This window comes from Carassius carassius, chromosome 10 (assembly GCF_963082965.1).
Source record: "Carassius carassius chromosome 10, fCarCar2.1, whole genome shotgun sequence".
Taxonomy (NCBI): Eukaryota; Metazoa; Chordata; class Actinopteri; order Cypriniformes; family Cyprinidae; genus Carassius; species Carassius carassius.
Window position 1 is genome coordinate 29,117,888 of NC_081764.1, and position 15,573 is coordinate 29,133,460.

Sequence of the window (15,573 nt, forward strand, 5' to 3'; positions counted from 1 at the left end):
GCACAGAAAAGAGAATGAGTGTGCGAGAGATGATTTTGAAATATGATATGAAAATATGTGGAAGAATATACCTACAAATATTCCAAAGCTCTATTGTGTAGTGTTCAGGTGAAAAAAATGACTTGTATGCATTCATAAAACACACCTGGAGAGAATCTCACCCCAAATTACCTGTTTTCGTACAGCACATACTCATATTTCTCCTGTACGCTGATGGCCACTGTCGGGACATGTTCAGAACAGTTTTTTAGCTGTGTTTGTATCAAATTGATAATAAATAGTTTTAGTATCTGTACTTTTTTTTTTTTTTTTTTTTTTTACTTATTTGCAATGTATGTATATGATGCTGAGATTCAAATAATTGCCGCTTCTCAGTCAACTTTTTAAAGTAGTGGTGTACTTCAATGTTGGTCACCAGCAACAACAGTTTGAATCACACTTCCAGTCACTCAATGTGCCGGAGTACATCCACGCACTTCAACATCATGCAATACTGTGAAAACTGCATGTGTTAAAACTGTACCTGTTTTAGAATATTGGAAAAAATGCCTGTATGTTCTTTAGTTTCAGTTGAATGGGGTAGTGAAATAATGCATAAATAAAAATGAAGTTTAATGAAATATATATATACACACACACACACACACACACACACACACATTTTTTGTTGATTGCAGTATGTTTCTCTTCATGTTTATACATGGATCAATTAATGATGGGAAAAAAATTTAGGTCACAATCTTAAAATAAAACTTTGAATATATTTTACAGTATATTTTGTATTTTACAGTGTAAATGGATCATAAATCTACACTTGTTACATGGAAATTTTCGTTCCTATCAACCCAGCTGCCTTTTTTTATTTACATTTTTTGGACTAGCATGGTCTATTATTTCTGGCCAATTACCGCCCATTTAGACAACAAGATGTCTCCTACCAGCCGCAGTTTTTGTTTTGTTTTTATGACTGTATCTGAAATCAGTGTTGCAACAAATAATGAACATTCCGGTTCTTCTACTATTAGTAGTAGTTGTATGCTAACCATCCATAAAACACAATCCAGATGGAGAGACTACAACGAAATGGATGGAAAACACATGACAAGATAATACAGATAAGAGAGAGAGAGATTGAATTGGGCTGGATCTGGTGAGTTGTGCAACTTTTGGAATTTTTGTTTGAAGATGGTGTGGAGGATAGAACTTCCTGTCTCGTTATGAAACCATTAAATGGGCAAAACAGTGTACCAACAAGCTCTCAAGAGATTGAATTTCATTTAAACCTGAAGGGCTACACACACATATACAGGAAGATACAACCTCTGTCTTTCTTCCCTTCTTCCAGTCTTTTCTTTTCTAGTTTCCATCTGGCTGTTAAATGCAGCGCTCCTGCGGTTCCTGTAGTAGCCATGAGAGGTCGCTCTTTTTCACACGACCATCCACCTAGAGAAGACGGGGCTAGTTGTCACTAGAGTTTTAATAACTAAAAGGTTTTGATCTAAAAGTCCGCATACACGCTGATTTTGTATGTTGGTTGCAAACATCTCATAGAAATAATAATAATCTCTAAAATTACAAAATTGTAATGTATAGGCTACTCCAAAATGTAAAGAAATTAACATAATAACTCGACACTGGATAAATGCAGGCAAATGACCACTATTTAATAAAATGTATATTTGTTTTTACAATTTGTTTTAGATTAACATTTAGTCATTTAGCAGACGCTTTCATCCAAAGCGACTTACAAATGAGGACCATGGAAGCAATCACAAAAAAGCAATGATACACAAGTGCTATAACAAGTCTCAGTTAGCTTAAATGCAGTACACATAGTAAGGGCTTTTAAATAATATAATAAATGAAAAGAAAACAGATTAGGTGTTTTTGCTAATGGTTTTGCTAATTTAAGACTGTTTGTTCATGTTTACATTTTGCTGAATAGCCTATAAATTATTTGTTGGTGAAAATGTGCCTTTAGCATGGCATGTTGGTGTTAAAGGTCAACATGTTAATATGTTTTTAGTTAACTACCTGTTTTAGAATAGAAACCGAACTAGAAATATTCAATTGCTTTTTAAGTCTAGCCTCACACTTAGATCTGCAGACATTTTAGCGTCCTACACCTTCTCCCTAAAGCTGATTTCAGCAAGTCTGTGAAATGTGTGTTGGTTTCCGTCACGGGAGTCAGTGGGTGGAGAGAGTTTTGATGGAGTGACTCAAGGCCATGAAATGAAAAGCTGAAAGCTCAGATGGTCTCTCTCAGTATGTATTTTCCAAGGCTTAACTCGCTCTGATGTGGTCTTGTCACCGTTTCTGCAGCGCCAGCCAGGTTTTATATGGATTTATGATATTAATTAATGTCAAAGCACAAGGTCATAAGACCGCCGTTAGGTAAAGTAGAAACTATAAAGTGCTTACTGACATTGGTAAAGCTCTGACAGATATAAAATGGTAAAGGCCTGTACAAACACATGTACAAGCCAAAAAACGTCACACAAGCCAGAACTCACTCATAAAGTGCAAAATACCGTGATGGAGATCCATTACTCACTGTTGAATTAAAGCAATCTGCGATGGTGCACATGCTCGTTTCTTTTTATTCAATTCGAGGAGAGTCAGTTTCAGCGTATTCCTACAGAAACATAGGTCAGGATCCCTGAAGACCTGAGCATAAAAGAACAAAATTTAACCTGTTCCCTGTCTCCAGTGTTCAGGCATCTCATCCGATATCCTGACGATTTGAGAATGCATGAAGACATTCCATTTAACCGTTCATCTGTCATCACCCACTATAAGATACTTTGGCCTGAATAACTACAGTATCTCTAACACCCTGAGATCTCCTCTTAGCTTCTTCTAACACCCCCTCCACTTAAAAATGATTTGTTACAATTGAAAAGAAAACTTGAGTCACACTTCTCAGTAGATGTGTACAGTCCAGTCCTTACTGGAAATCCTATCATCAGAGTGATTAGTTAGAATTATTCCAAGGCAAATTATTCCCAGAACTCTCTAACAAATGACTTTCAACCACGCAAAACACTGTGCCATAGCAACCACTCAGAGCACCCTAGCAACTAACATCTATATCTGCAACCGATAAGAAGACTTTAGCAACTAGCAATGCCTCAGCAACCAATAATAGCTTTTACTATTCCGATGAAGTGAAAACAAAAACAGTCAAAAATTACCAAAGAGCACCAGAGAGTTATGCATGAACTGAAAACGTGCTGCTTAAGTGCAAGTTGCTTTGAAAAAAAGTCTACTATCTACGTTAATTCATTAATAACAGATTTATGTTACTGTGTTGACTCTACATGAAGAAAGGAAGAAACAAATGGCATATGACACTATATGAAATGACACAGGCACTAAATCATGAATGCGATGTATAAGGATTTTGCATTAGCCTTTCACATGGAGGATAAACATGAGAAAGGCATGTGGCCTGTTGGGTAACGTTTCAAGGCTGCAGTAGCAATTGTTTGGCAGCATATGTAGCTGAGCAAGGCGACTGTGAAGTGTGAGAAAGTGTTTTGGGTTCTGTGTGTGTGTGTGTGTGGTCTCGGGCTTTCTCAGCTTTTGTGGCGCTCTCTGTTTATTAATGGCTTCTCAAACACATGCAAGAGACAGCTGTTACGGCCAAACTCCATGCAGGACTCACAAGCCTGGGGCTGGATTTACACACACCAGCCAGATAGGTGTCACTGTATCTGGTTGGAGTGTGAGGATTTGTGGGTCTGGGGAGGTGTAAACTGTCACAACGAAACTTTTTGCGGTTAATCCCTGTGTGGAAGGTGAAAGATAATGTGTTTTTGGAGCACAGAGTGAATTAAAACAGTGCAGCTATGTGTGGCATCTTCCATTAAAACTGTTGTGAATTTTTCCTTCTTTCATTAACATGGCCTTGAATCAATTCAAAAGAACTTTTAGACACACAATCTCTACTTTATTACATTGTTCAACAATCTGGAATCTCATGAAACACTGGCTTTTTCCCCTTTGAGAATATTTTCCTCGTACCCTCCTCCCGATCCCTCTCTGCTCTTTCTTTCCTGTCTTTCTCTCCTCCCTCCTGCCTTCTCCATGTGAGATGAAGTCTTCAAACAATAGGTAGATCCCCCTGCCTGCTCATTTAATCTGCATATCACTCTTCCATTGACCATTATCAACAAAATAGCCACCCATACTTAGCATGCAAATTATATAGTTATTTGGAGAAAGAGAGAGAAAGAGTGAGGCCAAGTGGGGGGTCTGCAGGAGGACTGTGGGTTTCCTTTAACATAATGGGATTTTAACTGGGGGAAGGGGCTTATTGTCTTTTGGCGGCTCATTGAAACCCTTCAGTTTTTTGGTTTTGTTGATAAGATATACCTGTTAAACTGCCTCAACTTTTATCTCCAGAATGTTTTAAGCACACGTTGCTTTCTAGCAATTGTTCACACTGCCAAACCACCTCTGACAACAGTTAAGCAGAGCTCACTGACTATTAATTCAAAAGGCATTATTTATTGAAGAGTGTGCCTTTATTAACAGCTATATATATTGTATAGCAACCCAACACTTTGTTACACACCAATCAGCACATAATGTCTTTCTGTCTTTCAGAGTGTTACATCAGCTTTGCCAAGCAATGCTGCCCCCATCTTCCAGTTCTCCTTTACACTGACCCATCAAGCATCTGACTGTGTAGTTTGATATACTATCGTTTACATTACATGGAAGTAGGGCAGCTCATGGGGGACCAGGCCAGCCACTGCTGCCATCAAATGCAGGTATTAGCCAGGATTTCCTGCTATATAAAGAACACAGACACTGGACTCAGAGGAATGACACAAGAGAGGCCCGAACATCACTTTTGGTGTCTCCATTCAGGCAAGACATTACTTGAACAAAATCAGAGAAACGTGTAAAAAGAGGTATAAATGCCCATGGAGGAGACTTTTGCCTGGTTTTTGTAAGCTGCACTTTGTCCCAGGTGGAATGTCAAAATATGTATTGTAGAGAAAGAAAGATATCATAGAGGAACTGATAAATCTGAAATATGTTCCATGTCTGCAACAGATGATATAGTAACTACATGGCAAAGACTGGAAGAAGTTCAGCAACACAAGATGCCAACACACGTTAGTGGTATGCAATTTAATATGCCATAACCCGAGTATAAATATAAAAAGCAGCACAAAAACAGAAAAGAAAATGATTTCAGAATTTTACATTTATTTTCAAAACTGATTATATCTAACCATTTGAAAGAATAAACATGCCAGCATAGGGTCAAAAATGCCCCTGAAAATCAACTCCATAAGGAAAATATTACTTCTTGATAATACAGGTGCTGGTCATATAATTAGTATATCATCAAAAAGTTTATTTATTTCACTAATTCCATTCAAAAAGTGAAAGTTGTATATTATATTCATTCATTAAAAACAGACCGGTATATTTCAAATGTTTATTTTTTAATCTATCTTTTAATTTATCTTTTAATTTTGATATTTATAACTGACAACTAAGGAAAATCTCAAATTCAGCATCTCAGAAAATTTGAATATTGTGAAAAGGTTCAATATTGAAGACACCTGGTGCCACACTCCAATCAGCTAATTAACTCAAAACACCTGCAAAGTCTCTCATTCTAGTTCTGTAGGCTACACAATCATGGGGAAGACTGCTGACTTGACAGTTGTCCAAAAGATGACCATTGACACCTTGCACAAGGAGGGAAAGACACAAAAGGTCATTGAAAAAGAAGCTGGCTGTTCACAGAGCTCTGTGTCCAAGCACATTAATAGAGAGGCAAGGGAAGGAAAAGATGTGGTAGAAAAAAAGTGTACAAGCAATAGGGATAACCACACCCTGAAGAGGACTGTGAAACAAAACCCATTCAAAAATGTGGGGGAGATTCACAAAGAGTGGACTGCAGCTGGAGTCAGTGCTTCAAGAACCACTAAGCACAGATATAAATACAGACGTATGCAAGACATGGTTTTCAGCTGTCGCATTCCTTGTGTCAAGCCACTGTTGAACAAGAAACAGCGTCAGAAGCGTCTAAAGGCAAAAAGGACTGGACTGCTGCTGAGTGGTCCAAAGTTATGTTCTCTGGTGAAAGTAAATTTTGCATTTCCTTTGGAAATCAGGGTCCCTGAGTCTGGAGGAAAAGAGGAGAGGCACACAATCCACGTTGCTTGGGGTCCCGTGTAAAGTTTCCACAGTCAGTGATGGTTTGGGGTGCCATGTCATCTGCTGGTGTTGGTCCACAGTGTTTTCTGAGGTCCAAGGTCAACGCAGCCGTATACCAGGAAGTTTTAGAGCACTTCATGTTTCCTGCTGCTGACCAACTTTATGGAGATGCAGATTTCATTTTCCAACAGGACTTGGCACCTGCACACAGTGCCAAAGCTTCAAGTACCTGGTTTAAGAACCATGGTATCCCTGTTCTTAATTGGCCAGCAAACTTGCCTGACCTTGACCCCATAGAAAATCAATGGGGTATTGTGAAGAGGAAGATGTGATATGCCAGACCGAACAATACAGAAGAGCTGAAGGGCCACTATCAGAGCAACCTGGGCTCTCATAACACCTGAGCAGTGCCACAGACTGATCGACACCATGCCACGCCACACTGCTGCAGTAATTCAGGCAAAAGGAGCCCCAACTAAGTATTGAGTGCTGTACATGCTCATACTTTTAATTTTTATACTTTTTAGTTGGCCAAGATTTCTAAAAATCCTTTCTTTGTATTGGTCTTAAGTTATACAGTATTCTAATTTTCTGAGATACTGAATTTGGGATTTTCCTTAGATGTCAGTTATAATCATCAAAATTAAAAGAAATAAAACATTTTAATATATATATATTAAATCTGTGGTCAGATTTGGGCCAACTGGAGTGCTACTCTTTCCTGCATTACTTCTTGTGCTCACCCCTGCTCTGCTCTAAGCCAGATTTTAATACAACCACCCATTTACTGTAGAATGAACTTTCCCTGTGTTCGGTTAGCAGAGAGCTGTTGGTGAAGTGTGTAAATGTACTTTTCCTCCATTTGAGAGAAGATTACCATTTAAGAGCAGACCAAATCAAATGTATACCAGCCCATTAGCGCTGCTGTACACAGAAACAATGTTGCATGAGGTGTTTTTCCTAAAATGGAGCTGCCTGGATATCTGTGTTTGACTTTCCTGGTCTGTTATCACTCGAACTTGTGCACCCGCAAGTGAGGAAATGAATTAAAGGGCTTAACAATTACAAAAAAAGCACCCAAGAAACAGCTGCACATTATGAAACACCTATTAACATTCTTTTGTTAAGTAAGTGTGTATCTGAGAGAGATTGAGAGAGAGAGAGACAGTCACATGGATAGACAGGCATGCACTGAAGTATTATTCTGTTGAACATTTTCCCCATGTTAGTTTAGTCACAGGTTGCAAATATATTGTTGTACAGCAATGAAAGCTGGGATTATTGAGGATCAGGTGAGTTAATAAGTTAATGACGGGCTTAATTCAGAAAACATTCTTACTATGACAATCATGTGATAATTTGATCTTTAAATGACTTTGAGACTTTTCCATGACCTCTTTTCTAAGCAATCTGACTTTTGCACCCAATTAAGAAAGAGAGAAAAATCCTGTTAAATTCATGCAAAAAAAAAAACCTAGCAGCTGTGGTTGCAAGACATTAATCATAAAATACTTTAATAGTGTATTATGGGAAGCCTGGGTACAACTTATCATTTTAAGCCTTTACAACTTATAAGTATATTATGTACATATAACAAACTACCTGAACTACTAAACCTAAAACCTTAAAATGTAACCTCCACCATAAGAATAATTAAAGTTCCCAAATTATCCTGGTAATCAGTACTGGGGGTAAAACCAGTACTGATTACCAGGGCCCCAAAGGAAGAGAGGGCCCTTGAAAAGTCTGGAATATATATTTTCAAGGGGGGTGGGGGGCTATTAGGACTGCCTATGCATAGGGCCCGGGATCTTGTGCAGCGCCCCTGTTCCCAACAACGGTTCAGGAGGAGCCTACTACCGGTAATCCAGTCGCTACGACCATATATAAGCAGCAGTCATTGCTCCATTCCAGCGACAATTCTTCCAGCATCCCTCTTTCTCTAATTCCTTCTCTTTTTTCCTCTTTTTTATTTGCAAAAAAATAAAATATAATTATACTATTTTACAGTAAAATTACACATAATGCCATTAAACCAATTACAATTTTTCACTATATCTAGGAAGGTCATTTACAGTAAACAAATTAACATGTTTTTCCTTTTAGCTTCTTTAAAAATCACAAAAATGTTATTTTTTAGTGCAGATTAACAATGGTAAAGAGACCCAAGATCCCTTAGAGACCAGAATATCATAGAAACTTGGGTGGGGCTCTTTAGATTTTGGTCAGTAAGCCACTACTCTAATTAACCACTTAGAAACAAGTGTTAAACACCCCGATCGAGTTTTGCAATGACAAATACTCTTTCTTCAGAAAATGTAAATATCTAGTTCCATTGTTCTCACCTTTATCTAATGTGGCCCCCATGGAAATACAGTGAACACTCAAGCTATAATCTGGAGTCAGACTAGGTTAATGTTAAACCCATTTCACACTGGACACATAAGTAGCATTTAAGTGAAGTGTAAGCAGCATAAGCTCAATGTGATTTCACACTAGCAGCATTTCTTAGTGTGCAACTGATTTTCTGCTTACGTGTCTACTAGGGTGAACATACGTCCTCTTTTTTTCCTGACAAGTCTTGAACGGGATTTTTAAATTGCTTAAAATGGTTTTGGTTTTGTTTTCCTATTGTTTTCATACTAACTAAAGGTAATGACTAAAAAGTGGTTTGACCAATATCATGCAGGAATTAGACATAATCGATCAATCATAGTGCGCAAGAAGGTGGGAAATACAGAGGACAGTCAAAGCAATGCAAATACACATACTGTACATACACTATAATGTATGAGAACCATAGAGAGCGTGTCAATAGGATATTAAAGCAAAAACCCAGACATTTTAGTCAATCCCAAAAAAGAGGAGGTGTGGTGTCATGTGTGAAACAGGGGTTACTCTACACAGCTGTTTTTGATCTTCAGCATGAGAAATCATTTTTTCAAAGCTTGGATTTGCCTTTTGTTAAAGATACTTATTTCACTGTTGATAAAATTTCATTAGTTGTTATTTTAGGTTAAACAGATGTATCTCACCTCTCTTACACAACAAAAGAAAACCAAATGCTTCTTTGGCACCACGAAAGCCACAATACAGTGTTAGGAACGGCAAATTGTTGTCAGAGAGTGTGTGTGAGAGGAAAGAATTGAGAAAGAAAGGAGATAAACATTGAAGTAATCAAGTCTCAGATTTAGCTATATAATCTGAGTGTTTTCGACCTGTGATTCTGATATAGCGCTTCTTATGACCTGGGGTTAAATCACAAACAGTTACTTTAGCTTCACATCAATGTATTCTTAAAGACTAAAAATGTCATCTTTTATTAAAAGATCTGCCCAAAAGCTTTTGCTCCCCTCTGTTTAAACACAAAGAGTACATTCTGCTATGTTCTGTTCTCACATAATCTGATTTCTCTGAACAACTTTCTTTCAGATGTGAGCCCATCCTGAGTTTAAAACTGCTGCTAGCAAGATCCATGAATCAATCTGAAGTGATATTGAAGGCCTGGTCAAATACTGTGTATTTATGTAATTAATTCATGGGAAAGCAAGAGATAAAGACTGCTGACAGATGAATAAAATATTCTAGAGAATGTGAAAGAGAGAGACAAATGTTTGTACAATAGACACTGGATCCAGATATCTTTGCGAAAGAGCAAACATAATGATATTTTTAAAATCATTGATTATGTTTATTTACACTTAGATTGCTAGATTCATTTTGATTTTGAGAACAGGCACATGACTGTGCTATTCAATTAAAGGTGCACCAAAAAAAAAGGAAAATTTGAAGGACTGATTTTTTTTTTTAATAATACTCTCTTAACAGCATCTGTTATATGCTTTGCTTTTGGCTTAGACATTTTTAGAGGTTAAAAAAAGCGTTTTGAAGTGAGTCTTCATATTATGCATTTTTCCTGGTTTCATCATCAGATGTGTTTCTGGCTGTATAAATCCACAAGACTGAAATACCATTGAGATTTATCAACATCTCTGAGCTCAAACATCCCTATAAATATGGCCACTACAGAAGGAATCTGTCACTTGTTTGGCCTTTGGTTTCTAATACTTGGCCAGCGATTTCTCATAAACAGATTTCTCATTCATCACAAATACACCCATACAGGCTTTCTGCCCATTTTCAGGTCACAATTCACCAGACTTAACTTTTCACAAGTTGAATGTCCTCTTATATTTTTTTCGAGAGTAATAATTCAGTCCAGCTCCTACTTCATCACCAAATGGCTTTATGATCTATGTGGCAGAAATAACATTCAGCTGAGGAGTCACTGCTATAAATCCATTAGTTTTACTACACAAACATCTCTTTCTAAAGCTCTTGCACCCGAATCTCAGATCAATAAAAAAAAAGATTGTCCCTCCAAATATGACCAAATTCAGAACACATTTTAAATCACCCCAAGCATTCACATTGCACTGGAGAATTATAACACTCGTTCAGACAGACTCCCAAGATTCCAATACATTCTCACACATTTTAAAATGAATATTAGTTTAGGAGAAGAAGACACTACAATCCCACACTTTTCTAAAATATTTCTTCCGATCCAATAAGGAACACTGCGCTTAGAAAAACACATCTTCCCATTGGTCGGAAGGCAGGGGGTTTCAAGGCGCCCCGCCGAGAATCGCCAGGGACTGTGAATGAAGGGCAGCTTGAAACCGTTTTATCATTACTGTGGCGCAATGTGGAGTCAGCGTATCAACTTTACAGAGATAGAGCTGCAGATTCAACAGGAGTGGCGGAAAAAGTTTTTTACAGTGTTTTGTAAGGGAAAGGAGGGCCGAGCTCAAGGGAGGCTGATATTTGGGAATTCTGATGATGAAATATGTGGAGTCGTCTCGAAAAAGGGGTCATGAATACCTGAACGCAAAAAAACTCTGAGCTGGAGGATAGTTTGTGATTCGCCTTGTAGCCTACGAGTGATCGGACACGTCTGGAGGAGTAACTAGCACAAGCCGAAGTTTCGCTAAACACCCAAATTCTAGTAAGTTTACGTTAGTTTGTGTTCGGTTTCCATGAGATAATGAATTTATTATAAGTCTCTGTATAGAGTTTTATGTGTGTAGATAGATTTAATCGCACGAGTTTAGTCTGTGAAACATTCCTTTGTTTGAAAGTTTCCCGAATCTCGTTTTTGCATTTTTTTCTTGAAACAGCTAACGTTACTATACATTTTTTTCCCTTGCATGTAATGCGATAGTGACTTTTATATTTTTCCATTTCACTAATAAGTTAATTGTTTATAGAGACTACTTAGTATTGTGACTAAGTGTTTATCAAAAAAAAAAGATAAAAAAAAACCACCCTATTGTTTATCCAGTTATTCACTAGTACTTAATTATTACATACTAGTTGTATAACTTTCCTGCTAGTCATTAACCTTATACAGATTATTTAATTTTCCCATTGTTTCTGGAAACAAATTGCTAATTTTGGCATTGAATTGTCTCAATTTAATCAGTAACTAGCTTTTCTCTCTAGTAACAATTGCTTTGTACTCGTCACGTATAAAAACTAGAATGGGTACTTTAATAATTACAATTAAAAATTTTACTAGTAAGATTAGTTACTAGTAAGGTGTGCCTGTTCAGTTAGTACAAAGAAAACTGAAATCGATTCTAATAACTATTTGACTGGTTACAAGTACTAAAAAATAAGTATTAGTAACTAATGAAGTGGTGCTAGTAAAACTAGAATAGGTACTATTCTATAAGTGAACAGTTGGTATATATTAGTTGTTGATACGTTTCCAGGAACAAAAGAACAGCTGCTTGCCACTACTTGGATAGGGACTAATTCAATAGATAATTCAGTATCTCATGATTTGTTAGTAAAATTGTTAAAGATAGTAGTCACTACTTGATTACTTATACTTAAAATAAGTACTGGCTGTAAGGAATAAATGGTAAAATGGTCTATATTTCTGTGTTTTCCAGGCAATCCACGATGGCGGTATGGGAAGTCAGTCCATGCCTCTTATTCATCACAACTCTTCTGCTTGGACTGTCTTCCGCCCAGTATCACGGAGAGATGGGTATCTCCGTCCCGGAGCATGGGTTCTGCCAACCCATATCCATCCCCCTGTGCACTGACATCCAATATAACCAAACTATCATGCCAAACCTCCTGGGACACACCAACCAGGAGGATGCAGGATTGGAGGTGCACCAGTTCTACCCCCTGGTCAAAGTTCAGTGTTCTCAAGATTTGAAGTTTTTCCTCTGTTCCATGTATGCGCCAGTGTGTACAGTTCTAGAACAGGCAATACCCCCCTGTCGCTCTTTGTGTGAGCGTGCAAGACTAGGGTGTGAGGCCCTCATGAACAAGTTCGGTTTCCAGTGGCCCGAACGACTCCGTTGTGAGAACTTTCCCGTACACGGAGCTGGAGAGATCTGTGTGGGACAGAATAAATCAGACCCCGACATCCCAACGACGGACCCCACGCCATATATACCAGAGCCGTTCACTCCACGCATGCATCCGTCACACCAAAGTCAGGCTTTCACTTGCCCTCTTCAACTCACAGTCCCTTCCTACCTCAATTACCAGTTCTTGGGGGCGAAAAACTGTGGCGCCCCTTGTGAACACAAACAGCCACATGGTGTGATGTACTTTAAAGAGGAAGAGATCAGATTTGGCCGGCTCTGGGTGGGAATATGGTCTATCCTGTGCTGTGTGAGTACCCTGTTCACGGTCCTCACATACCTTGTGGATATGCGCCGGTTCCGTTACCCGGAACGCCCCATCATCTTCCTCTCTGGGTGTTACTTTATGGTGGCGGTGGCTTATGCAGCCGGGTTTTTGCTGGAGGATAAAGTGGTCTGCATTGACAAGTTCAGGGATGATGCTTATAGAACTGTGGCTCAAGGGACTAAAAAGGAGGGCTGCACCATTCTCTTCATGATCCTGTATTTCTTCGGCATGGCCAGCTCAATCTGGTGGGTGATCCTGTCTCTCACGTGGTTCCTTTCTGCTGGAATGAAATGGGGCCATGAAGCTATCGAAGCCAACTCTCAATATTTCCACCTGGCAGCATGGGCCGTCCCCGCTGTGAAGACCATCACCATCCTCGCCTTGGGACATGTGGATGGCGATCTTCTGACCGGCGTATGCTATGTCGGCATCTACAATACTGACGCCCTACGTGGATTCGTCCTCGGCCCCCTCTTCGTTTACCTCTTCATTGGAACGTCTTTCCTTCTGGCAGGATTTGTCTCACTGTTCCGCATCCGTACCATTATGAAGCATGACGGCACCAAGACAGAAAAGCTGGAGAAGCTGATGGTGCGTATCGGCGTATTCAGCGTCCTCTACACTGTTCCAGCTACCATCGTCATCGCGTGTTACTTCTACGAACAAGCGTTCCGTGAACAATGGGAAAAAACCTGGCACATGCAGACGTGCAAGCGCTTTGCCGTGCCATGCCCGGCCAACAACTTTGCACCAATGACACCAGATTTCACTGTGTTTATGATTAAGTACCTCATGACAATGATCGTAGGAATCACGTCAGGATTCTGGATCTGGTCTGGAAAAACTCTACAGTCATGGCGCAGGTTTTACAAGCGGCTGGGCAACAACCAGGGTGAGACGACAGTGTAAACTGAACTTTGTGGACTGTATGCGAGAAATACAGGTCAATATTGAAAGGAAATGTGAACTCCAGTCAGGTCACACATACTATGCTGAACCATGCTCATGGTAGACGACACTGCTGTGTGAGCCCAGCATGATGCTTTTCCAACACTTTTGAAAGCACAACTCCAAAGAACATGCATTTTTCCAATTGACAATCTCAAAATGCTTTTTAAACGTTAAGCCTTGGAAACCCTACTAATGATTTCATTGAAAAAGATGGCAGAACTCTCATCTTCCATACTGATGTGTGGACTTAAATGATGACTTTTGTTATCAGGAGTATACGCTACCATGGCAGCCAAAAATGTCTGCAATTTAGTCTTGTGCCTTGCAGTACTGATAAATTCCCATTGTTGGATGAATGTCTCTTTTGTTTTTTTTTTACCACATTTTTGGTCATTTTCTCATAGATTACATATTTTAGTATTTTAGTTGCACATGGCCATTTATTTAGATTTTAGAACCAGTTCAGTTTAATGTTCATGAGTGGTTTATTCATCCATGTTGCCATATCAAGCCAGGTCTCATCGAGTAATTTAATATTCTGCCATTTTAAAGGCCTTGCGATGTGAAAGAGACTCACAGGATCATAAATGTTTAGCGGAGAAGTCCGTATAGGAGGAAATGTCACCATGTTTCATAATTTGTAAATATCACATTTCTGTCAAAAGATGTATGATGTATTTAAGCAGATTAATTTTGTTTAAGGGCTTTTTCAGTTTCACTTAATAAAGTGATTTGATTTTTTAAAGCTGCTTTGGCTTGATTTCGTTTGCACAAATGGTGACTCGTGTCGATGCCCTGACGAGCCTTTGATATTTCCCCCAAAACAGTTGTTAGCAAGTAGTTGAAACTGATCGCCGCATAATTTACTACAACAACAGACCCTCCATGTGTCCTGAGTCCATTAATGCTTTCAGTCTGTAGAATGAATCTAAGAGGGGAGAAGCTATAGGGTAACAACAGAATAAGGGTGAACAAACCAATCAAGGGGGACTAAAAGTAAACATTTCTCTTAAAACAGAAAGAAACATACAAGTGGCCTACAAAAACAGGATATAATCACGAACGGTGTGAAGTTTGCCACCCTGCCTCTGGGACAACAGGAAGCCCTGAGATGCACCAAAGCATAAGATCTCTTCCCTTCCTCACCAGATGAAACTGGATACCACTTTATTCTTTAGGGTGAGGGAAACGCCCCATCCCATGTCCCATTCTCCCCTAGAGAGTTGGGGGATGTTTCTCTGTAAGGGCATTTGGAGGGTGTAGGGGGTTGATGGGTTACAGTATCTTCGAGAATAGGTTCCTCACTAATGATCAAGAAGAATCCAGAATTCTTGTTGGTATCTGGAGTACCACGTTTCATCCGTGTCGGAATTGCACAGGATTATGATTACATGGCAGTGAGCCATAATGCTACAAAACAGGTTCTGTAAAACATGTTTTTAATTTGTATTTTAAACAATGATGTTCACAAAAGATTCAAAAAGAAACTAGATCATGCAGGAGTTTTTCCAGTGTAACGTGATGATTTGTGTGGGTACATGCACCCCAGTGTCTGATTGTGATTGGGTGTGTTGGCACTCATTGCCTCTAGGGATGTGAAGTGTGTAAAATTCACAGACACGTCCATCACTTGGATTGACGGTTAGGTTTCTGAATTTTTTTCCGATTTGATCCCAGCCCATAAACACACACACACACACACATACATGTTTGTATCAT

The 15,573-nt window shown here is 38.9% G+C and overlaps 1 protein-coding gene across 2 annotated transcripts; it reads left to right on the plus strand.

Moving 5' to 3' along the window:
* Positions 1 to 10,876: 10,876 nt before the first annotated feature.
* LOC132152106 (frizzled-7-like) lies at positions 10,877 to 14,599 on the plus strand. 2 transcript variants are annotated; one of them, XM_059560814.1, is made up of 3 exons: positions 10,877 to 11,194; positions 12,147 to 14,337; positions 14,370 to 14,599. In XM_059560814.1, the coding sequence occupies exon 2, from the start codon at positions 12,157 to 12,159 to the stop codon at positions 13,810 to 13,812; it is 1,656 nt and encodes a 551-aa protein (XP_059416797.1). In that variant the 5' UTR covers positions 10,877 to 11,194; positions 12,147 to 12,156; the 3' UTR covers positions 13,813 to 14,337; positions 14,370 to 14,599. The 2 variants fall into 2 exon arrangements, with proteins under 2 accessions (XP_059416797.1, XP_059416798.1); XM_059560815.1 differs by having other exon boundaries at positions 12,147 to 14,334.
* Positions 14,600 to 15,573: the final 974 nt, after the last annotated feature.